The sequence below is a fragment of the Cimex lectularius genome, unplaced genomic scaffold (genome assembly GCF_000648675.2).
Source record: "Cimex lectularius strain Harlan isolate CLEC.00 unplaced genomic scaffold, Clec_2.1 scaffold128, whole genome shotgun sequence".
Classification (NCBI taxonomy): Eukaryota; Metazoa; Arthropoda; class Insecta; order Hemiptera; family Cimicidae; genus Cimex; species Cimex lectularius.
The window spans coordinates 757,470-768,185 of NW_019392876.1; the positions used below are offsets into that span (position 1 = coordinate 757,470).

Consider the following 10,716-nt stretch of genomic DNA (forward strand, 5'->3'; position numbering starts at 1 on the left):
CATTTTTTTTAAATATTGACCATGGAAGATATGTCTGATTTGTTTATATATTTTTGTTGTTTTCATTAAATTTTTATCATTCCTTCTCACTGTTTTATATTTGCTTATATATTTCTATTGTCCAATTAAATGTTTATCATTCCTTCTCATTTCCTTTTCACTTGTTTATATATTTTTGTTGTTTTCATTAAATTTTTATCATTCCTTCTCACTTCTTTTATATTTGTTTATATATTTCTGTTGTTATTAACTGGATTTTTATCATTCCTTCTCACTTCCTTTATATTTTTATGCACAAGTGTATTATGACATAATACTTGCATTATCTTATTTGTGTTTTTTATGTTGATATGTCCACATTTTTAATTATTGTATATGTATATTATTATTTATGCTTCAATTATTAATTACTACTTATATATGTTATATTAATAATTATCATATTAGTAACTACATAGTAGATAGATGTGCAATGTAAGTGTGTAGTAGAAAGATATGCGTAATAGCACTTTCTCCCCCTCTAATAATGCAATTGTTCCTTCCCTTGACCTGAAGAGGCATTTTTTTACACACTTTAGTCGAGTGAATATCATCGGCACTGTTGAAATATAGATAAATAAACTTTACTCCAATCGAGGTAGTTTATTTATAACTCGTGTAGTCGGTAGGACACTGGCAACATTGGTATCTAGCGTTCAGATTCTTTGAAGAATTCTTAAAGAAGACACAAAGAAGAAGTTAACACCTCTGAAAACCAGCGAACATGGTCTTCAATCATCTTGACCATCGCATTGCTCGGATGGTATGTCACCTCCTCTGACACAGACAACATAAAAGACAGCCAAAAACCCATCAACCTTGGTTCAGCAAAACTACACACTTCCGAGCACATGCTCATCTATTATTTTGATTTAAAATGCCTATTTACTGAATATCATATTCTAAATAATCAATACGACAAACTATCAACCAATGCACGGCTTAATTACACAATAAAAGAAGAAATTACACCATACTTTCATTTAATTAACTTTTCACAAATGATCATTGAAGACAAAATAAATAATTAGTTGGTGCATTCAAAAACTAGATCCAAAAGAGGAATTGTAAACGGTTCCATTGTAAAATTTATTACCGGGAATTTAGATAACTATGATGGTGAATGAGGTCAAATCACATAAAAACAAATGAAAACAATTTGCAAAACCAATTTCAATCCATGTACTTCATAAATTATTAAAGAATATAATTAAACCATTCAAACTCTACAATTTAATAGAGTACTCTAGAGTGAGTTAGAAGTCAAAATCAATCTCATGGAAAAAGATGTTAGGCAAAGCAGATTATTGAAAGATTTTAAAGATGCATCCAAACAAATGCTTGTCCTTTACCATTTGCCTTGTGGTGCTCTACAGGACATCGAATACTTAGTTAATTTTTGTAAATTATTACTATTATGAGTTATTGTCAAAACACAAAGATTTAGAAAATTGTTATAAAGGTGAAATGTGCATTGATGTAAAACTCAATAACGTTTTAGATTTTGAAAATATGTTAAAGTAAATTTTATATTAGAAAAGGACGACTAATGTATTTTATAAATGTACCATTATGTTCAGAGCAAGAATTTGAGTTGGTCTACATGGTAACAGTGCCCAGTACAATAAATAGTAACTTTTTAACTATCATCCCAAGGAACAAATACCCATTTAGATCCAAGACTCAAGAAATCATATACCTCAATGACATCTGTCTCAAACACAAAGCACGTTCTCAAACATTAATCAACAATCATACAAGTACATGCGAAGACTTGATTTTAAAAGGAACTACTATTTCCTGCAAATATACAAGACCGCATATTGACAGCAACCATTTGAATTACATCCCAGAAGTGAACCAAATCCTGGCGATCTTCCCAACGCCTGAACATATAAAATTTCTAAACAGAATAAGTGGAAACAAGAATTCTACAAGGCATACTTCTGATAAAAGCAACTAGCGGAAAACTCATATACACAGGAAAAACCTCTCATGTTCAAAACTTCAACCTATGGTAAACCAATGCAACAATCTCACCAGAGCAAACTACAGACTTCAGCATTAAATTGGAAAAATTCAACCTACCACAAATATATCTGAATCAAATCAACCAAATCAATTCAATTTTTATACATACTTTTACGTTATACATTTATACTTTACGTTATAATCCCTATAATAATAGTATTTATATTAATGTGAAAAAAATTGGTAATAAGCATCTAGAAGCATTAGAAATGTAAGGCAAATATTATGCATTCATTTAATAAAATAATTACTATTGTACATTATGTATTACGTTCAATTTTATAACGATAGTGTATATTGTAGTGACATTAAATTTATGCATAAAATAACAATTGTAAGACTCCCAGGGGAGATTTCTCTTGAGTAGGGAGGTGTTATATTAATATGTTACATTAATAATAATCTTATTAGTAACTTGTTAGTGTGCAGTAGATAGATATGCATAATAGCACTTTCTTCCCCTCTAATAATGCAATTAGGGGCATTGGTGGCCGCAACGGTTTAGGCGTTGACACGGCGCTCATCACTGTAAGGTAAAGGTCCCGGGTTCGAATTCAGCGGCCCTGCATTTGAACCCGACACTTACAAATGGTCTTTTTTTCAAAAACACCGGCACCCTGAGGGTTCATTTAAAGAAAAAAAATGTTCTCTCTCTCTCTCTTGATCTCAAGAGGCATCCTTATACAAGCTTAAGTCGAGAGAATATCGGCATGTTGTAAGAAAGATAAATAAACTTTTAAAAACTTTTTAAATTATAATATATAATATATATTCAATTATATATACTAATTATTGTTTGTTANTAAAAATATAATTATAATGTATAAATAAATATTGAAAATACTGCAGATAACTTTCGGTCAATTTGTGTTATTTGTTTGAAAATAACCACTATATTTTATTTGTATTTATTTATTTAATTAAATAAAAGTAACTGATGATTATTATGTGCCTTTCTATTCTATTCATAGGTGCTTGACTGCTTGGGATAAGGCCTCCTTTAGTCTATGGGATAAGGTGCTGGGCTCTTTTCAACAGTTTAATTTTTTGTCTACTATAATTTAAATTTAAATTTTAAAAGGTTCGAAAGATAAATTTCGTCCTTTCAGTCTGATAATTTTTGAACTACTTTCCCATTTACCTTATCAGTTAAGACTTTGGCCTCCCAACCAAAACACCAGTCAAGGTTCTCTGTTAATATAACTTCACCTAGCACTGTCTGAATAGAGGCAATTTCTCACATTTTATTTTTACCTCGGGCCAGAATGTCGTCTCTGAAACAGGTAAATATATATTTAACGTTGATTCTCTCGATTGGGTAAAAAAATATTATTGTTTTGACAGCTTTTCATGCATTTTTCGACCTTTTAAAATATGACGTTTTAATCTGAAGCAGTTATTTTTCAGTCATCCTTCAAATTTGTGACATCTAGTTTTTAATTTTTTCATTACAAATCTGTCCAATTAATCCATATAAATCAATTTTAAACCATATAAAAATATGTGACAGTACAATACAAATATTGACATTTGATTGGTAGATTTTAATCACATAGTTGATTAGACTTTATTAAAGGAAAGTTCCATGGTTTTCTCCAATTTTAAAACTATGCACGTGCATACAAAAATGATATGTAAAAAACTACTGTAATTTATTCGATCGTTTTGGGTTGCTTATCCTAGCTGCTTTGGTTTCTCAAAAGCAGCGTGTTAGTTAACTACTTAACGGTTCTAAAACTGACAAGGGCACTTTGGGATCAATCCAAAGACTGAACCGACTCTAAACTTAGGTAAATACGCTACTGTTTTCCAGTCTGAAATCATAGCGATTGAACAGTGCACCAGGGAAATAAAAAGATTAGGAATACATTCTCGGAAGATAGCCATCTTCTCTGATAATCAGGAAGCACCGAAGGCCTTATGCGAGGTGAAGGCAAAGAATGTTTGGAACTACATGGATATAAGCAAAGAAAAGATTGACATGGGCTCTCTAGGTCCCAAACCATACCGTGGCCTAGCAACTTGCCCCAAAAGTGGATAAATCGCCAGGTACACGAAGAGATTCATAGGACATAGAAAATACTGGAAGGGTTCTGGTTGGACACCTGACTGGACACTGCCGCCTAAAAGGCACATGTACTGAATAGAAGTACAGACAGAAGAAACACTGCGCAGATACTGCCAAGAAGAGGAGGAGATCACGGAACATATTATATGCTTTTGCAAAGGTCTATGCAGATGCAGATTTTGCAAATAGGAAAGAAAAAGCTGCAAGCAAAGTTTTACTAAGAAGCCGTCGGCAAGGCTATGGAGGCTGATTAACAACCCGAAGTTGGCCAGTTAGTTATAAAAAAAAACAGGAGCACAATATTTCTGGCTTTTCTGGTCACCTCTTTTATCCCTATATCTAGTTAACTATTTTGTAACTGTAACAAACCTATCAATCATCAAAACAATTTTGATATAGGCAGCATTTTACATTGGTCGTGATAGTTGATTTGTGTGTAGATGGATTTACGGATATGGACACTTATTGGGTCTATTCTTACATTCGGCTTTGCTAACTTCACTTCATCATAATGATGATGCCAAAAAATGATTGGCTGTAGTGTAAGAAACCAAGAATAAATGGACTCAGCAAAGTGAACAGGATTTAGGTTTCTGATCATTTTCGTTTGCCTGTGTTCATTGTTTTGATCTGTGGGTCAAGTTTTGGTCGTTTCTCTTGTTATTTTGTTCTCTCAGTGATGAATGAGTAGTTTAGTTGTTTTAGATCATTAAAGATGGTGAAAAACTGAATCGCATCTGACAGACCAAAACACCCAGACCTGTTTTGCAAGATGGTGAAAAATTGAATCGCATCTAAGAGACCAAAACACCAAGACCTGTATTGGAAGATGGTGAAAAATTGAATCGCACGTGAGAGACCAAAACACTGAGACATGTATTGGAAGATGGTTAAAAACACTGAAATGTGTCTAAGAGACCAAAACACCGAGAGCTTATCTGAAATGGTGAGAAAATGAAATGCATCCGAGAAAGTAAAACACCGAGATCTCTATCTGAAGATGGTGAGAATCTGGAACGTGTCTTTAAGACCAAAACATTGAGACCTGTATCTGAAGATGGTGAGAAACTGAAATGCATCTGAGAGACCAAAATACCAAGACCTGTATTTGAAGTTGGTGCTGAACTGGAACAGAATGGCAAAACCATGGTTGGTCTGGTTCTGTGGGCACGCAGGTCTAAAGAGATATGAAAAATAAAGACCGGAGGTCCCAACCTCCTGACCTGGCCACTACAATTCGGTCTACTGATAACTAAAAACATGATTAAAAAATATGATAAAAGATAGAAGGGTGGGATTTGCTATTAAGTACTAAAGGCTTTGTTAACATTTTTAGCCATTTTAAATCATGAATCGGTGATGATGGATCTTCTCACCCAACTCTAATTTTGTTACTGAACTGAATATTAAATAAATAAATTTATGTTGCTTATTTGTTTTAGTTTTTAAGTGGCCGAAATGGTATCAACATGGTCATGAGAACCATGTCAGCCGATGCCAAGTACCCGAATGGGATGAGTTTCGGTAGGTAAAAAATAGTTCCAAGGCACATCTTCACTTTTTATGCATATTCACTTCCAGGTTTGAATGAAACGCAGAAAGAATTCCAGGACCTGGCGAGAAAATTTGCACGAGAGGAAATCATCCCAGTTGCCGCTGAACACGACAGAACTGGAAAATTTCCATGGGACCTTGTCAAAAAGGCGCACAGTCTTGGACTTATGAATACCCACATCCCGCAAGAATATGGTACTTGTGAATCATTCTATTTTTTATATTTTTATTATTATTTTTTTTTATAAAATTAATTTTTATTTTTAATCTTGTATATTGAATATTTCTAGGAGGTATGGGCATGGGTGTTTTTGATGGTTGTCTTGTAGCTGAAGAACTTGCGTATGGTTGTACAGGAATTATGACAGCACTGGAAGCAAGTGGCCTAGGAGTAAGCACTAACAACAAATCAATAAGCCAAATATTCCAAACAGTTGAATAAAAAATGCACAATATTACAGCAAACACCAGTTCTAATTGCAGGAAATGAAGAGCAGAAGAAGAAATATCTTGGCCGGCTTGTCGAAGAACCTTTACTCGCTGTATGTATTCACTTTCAATTTTTTATATAAATTTTGAATAAATTTGTTAATTTTGTTAGGCCTATTGTGTGACTGAACCTGGCGCAGGGTCTGACGTGAATGGTGTAAAAACCAAGGCTGAGAAAAAAGGGGACGAGTGGATTGTCAACGGACAGAAAATGTGGATCACTAATGGCGGAGTGGCAAACTGGTATTTTTTAATTAATTATTATGTTTAATTAATTCATTCTCTAATGCTTTTTCCTCTGCGGATTTGTGTAAAGGTATTTCCTTTTGGCGAGAACACACCCAGATCCAAAAGCACCTGCTTCAAAAGCTTTCACAGGATTTATTGTCGAGAGGGACACCCCTGGGCTGACTCCTGGAAGAAAAGTAAACTACACTTTGTCTTATTACAAAATTAGCGAGCCTTGTTAACTTTCATTCTTCAGGAAATGAATATGGGCCAAAAAGCTTCCGATACTAGGGGGATAACTTTTGAAGATGTTAGGATCCCAAAAGAAAATGTTCTAATTGGTGAGGGCGCTGGATTTAAAATTGCTATGGAGACATTTGACAAGACAAGACCACCAGTAAGTTTTTAATTATTAAATTTTAATAATAAAGAGCTCATTGAAGATTTTAAAAAAATCAAGAAACTGACAAGTTAAAATTGAAAAAAATTGAAACTTTTGTCCTTTTTTTAATCAATTAAAAAAAAATTTAAAGGTAGCAGCTGGAGCAGTAGGTTTAGCTCAAAGGGCACTTGATGAGGCTGTGAAGTATTCACTCGAAAGGAAAACTTTTGGCGTACCGATTGCTACTCATCAAGTAAACAACTATACACATTTCAACAAATAATTCGGAAAATTAAATAAATTGCATTTCAGGCCGTATCATTCTTGCTCGCCGATATGGCAATCGGCGTCGAAACTGCAAGGCTCGCCTGGCAGAGATCCGCCTGGGAAGTCGACCAAGGGAGGAGGAACACTCTCCAGGCTTCCATCGCAAAATGTTATGCAGCCGACGTCGCCAATAAATGTGCCAGCGATGCTGTCCAGGTAAAAATATCGAATGTAGAATTGACAAGATTTGTTCTAAATACCAAATTGTATTAGGTTTTTGGCGGGAATGGTTTCAACAGTGAATACCCCGTCGAAAAGCTCATGCGAGATGCAAAAATCTACCAGATATACGAAGGCACCTCGCAGATTCAAAGACTTATCATTTCTCGCGCTATCATTGACCGAGCAAAACAACAATTATAAATATAGTTTGTTTTTTAGAGGAGATTGAAAAAAAGTAAATTTTTATGGTATAGATATGGGGATATTTTTTCGCATATTTTTAATCTTAATTATATTCTTTATGGTTTTATTTGTTAAATTTTAATTTTAGTTTTGTTTGCACCATTTTTTTCTACGATTTTTGTATGAATTAGACTGATTTTTGTGTGTGGAATTTTTAATTTTTGCTGATATGTACTTCGTATATTTTCGAATATTCTTCTGTATTTTCTTGTATAACGTACACATTAATATATAAAACTTATTTTTTTAGAATGGTGTTTTTAACTAATTCCATCCAAAAGAAATAGTTCATAAAGAAAGTGAACATGTTGCGTGGTAGGTGGAACAAAATGGTAAAAAATAAGAAAAGGTATAATTTTCACTTGGTGGCGTTGTAAATTGGGGGACATGATTCTGTATTAAGATATTTAATTTGGGGTGTAAAGGTGGCCATTCATGATCGCTCCAAATGGAACCGTGCCGAGCCATATAGTCATTTGGAGTGCCTGAAATATGAGGGGGCATTCACAACCTCTCCACAGCCAGTCGCTCCGATCGTCATCTAGTGGATGACGATCTCTTGTGCTATGCTCCTGTTTGTTTATATATAAAAAGCAAAACACCGAAGAGTAATGGTGTCAGAAGTGGCTCCTGAACAGAAGCCGTAATACCCACATCAATTTAGTGAAAGATCTTTCCCTTGAACCCACTGATTGGAAGAACTATTTAAGGATGGATGAAACGTCTTATTTATATTTACTTCAGCTTGCAACCCCCTTGATTGAAAGACAGTCATGAGAGATATCATCACTCCACATGAAAGGTTACAGCCACATTATTTCTCACTACAGGGATGAACTACGAAGAACTTAAGTTCGCTACTACGATTTCTGTTCAACACTTAGGGGTTATCAATACCACATCGCTCGCTGCATTTGTATCCTTTGTTTTGAAAAGGTCGACCAACTGGTAGAGGGCCGAATTTCTTTTATTTCTATTGTGGTAATCATTGTCCACCACTTTCCATAAACAGGGTAAACTTTTATACAATTCAATCACCTCAACAATAAACCAATAAAGAATAAACGTTTTTGACTTTTTGAGAATGTACAATGGAGATGTTTGCTCAATGACAGAAAGACGGAGACTGCGCCAATAAAAAGCGGGTTTTCCTATTCACGACAAGCCAGTGTGCCAATATTCCACCATTCACGCCAGGTATTCCCATTCACGAACGTGCCATGCCGTCATCACGCCATAGATGTTTGAAGTGGCGCGATGGAGTTTGGACCGGTTGAATATTCGGCACAGCTCAGCACCCAATTCAGTTTTGCCATTGACATGATTTTTGGAATGACGTTGCTCTGTTTGGACTGCTGGGGTGAATGGCCACCTAAATGTAAGGTTAAATGGAGTGAAGTGATCAGTGTCGATCAGTTCAACGTGATTCATCCACTTGCAGACCGACCAACACCAACGATGTTAATTAATTGTTCATAAAGAAAAAGGAACATTTTGCATCATAGGCTGAACGATACAGTAAAAATAAAAAAAGATAAAATTTTCAAATGGTGATATTGAAAATGGGCGGACATGATTGTTGCATGATGCCAATATTTAATATGAGCGTAATGTCAAAATAGATGGCTCAGTGAGTAAAGTGATCAGTGTTGATCAATTCAACATGAATTCATCCACTCACAGACTAACACCAACAAAGTGTAAGAAAAGTGAAATTTGTGCATATTATGAACAAAATGAAAAAAAAAAAAAAAGATATAATTTTCACTTGTTTGATGTTGTAAACTGGAGGACATGATTATTGAATGAAGCCGATATTTAATAAGAGTGCAATATAAGAATATTGACGATACCTGGTGAAGCGATCAATGTGTGTTATAAGTTGATGACATGAAGTCATCCAATCGCACACCATCCAATACCACCAAAGTTATCTTTTTGAATGCATATGTTGAACGAAATGTTAAAAAAATAAGAAAAGATGTAATTTTCTATGGTTAAAAATAGGAAAAGATATTTTTACTGGTGGACATGATTGTTGTACGGACCTGATATTTAATAAGAGACCTATAAGAATAATGAAGATACCCAGTGGTTAGTTGATGAACATGAAGTCATCTAATCACAGACCATCCAACAACACCAAATTGATTTTTTTGGATGGGTTTTATAAAAATTAATACTGGAGATAATTGTCAGCTGGTTGTGTTGTAAACTGGGGGACATGATAGTTAAATAATGCTAATATTTATTATGAGGTGTAATGTAAGGTTAAATGAACCCAGTGAAGTGATCAATGACGATCAGTTGAACATAGTGATTCATGCTCAGACCATCTACCACCAATGAAGTTAATTATTTGTCCATAAAGAAGAGTGAACATTTTGCATTGTAGGTTGAAGGAAATGGTTAAAAATAAGAAAAGATATCATTTTCAAATGGTGGTGTTGTAAACTGGGGGATATGATTGTTGTATGACCACATATGAGGGGCAATGTAAGGTTAAATGAACCCAGTGAAGTGATCGATGACAATCAGTTGAACATTTGGTTATCCACGCTCAGACCATCTAACACCAACAAAATTAATTTGTTGTCCATAAAGAAAAGTGAATATTTTGCATGGTAGGTGGAGCAAAACGGTAAAAAATAAGAAAAGGTATAATTTTCACTTGGTAGTGTTGTAAATTGGGGGCATGATTGCCGTATGAAGACGATATTTAATATGAGGTGTTATGTAAGGTTAAATGGAGTGAAGTGATCAGTGTCGATCAGTTCAACATGAATTCATTCACTCGCAGACCAATTAACACCGAAAAGTGAAATTTGTGCATGATATTATGAATGAAATGATGAAAAATAAGAAAATATATAATTTTCTCTTGGTGTTGTAAACTGGCGGACATGATTGTTGTACAAAGCTGATATTTAATAAAAGTGCAAATAAGAATAATGAAGATACCCGGTGAAGTGATCAGTGTCGGTCAGTTGATGAACATGAAGTCATCCAATCGCACACCTTCCAATACCACCAAAGTTATCTTTTTGAATGAGTATATTGAATGAAATGATAAAAAAAATGTAATTTTTTATGGTAAAAAATAGGAAAATATATAATTTTCACTTGATGGTGTTGTATACTGGGGGCCATGATTGTTACACGAAGCCAATATTTAATATGAGCGTAATGTCAA

The 10,716-nt window shown here is 34.3% G+C and overlaps 1 protein-coding gene across 2 annotated transcripts; it reads left to right on the plus strand.

The window, feature by feature from the left end:
* Positions 1-658: 658 nt before the first annotated feature.
* Positions 659-7,775, plus strand: LOC106668284 (probable medium-chain specific acyl-CoA dehydrogenase, mitochondrial). Of its 2 annotated transcripts, none has more exons than XM_024228971.1 (11): positions 659-802; positions 5,581-5,662; positions 5,720-5,887; positions 5,983-6,083; positions 6,154-6,234; positions 6,294-6,424; positions 6,498-6,606; positions 6,666-6,806; positions 6,943-7,044; positions 7,104-7,274; positions 7,332-7,775. In XM_024228971.1, exons 1-11 carry the CDS (start codon positions 764-766, stop codon positions 7,479-7,481), a joined length of 1,275 nt encoding a protein of 424 aa, XP_024084739.1. In that variant the 5' UTR covers positions 659-763; the 3' UTR covers positions 7,482-7,775. The 2 variants fall into 2 exon arrangements, with proteins under 2 accessions (XP_024084739.1, XP_014252380.1); XM_014396894.2 differs by lacking the exon at positions 659-802 and adding an exon at positions 3,221-3,353.
* Positions 7,776-10,716: the final 2,941 nt, after the last annotated feature.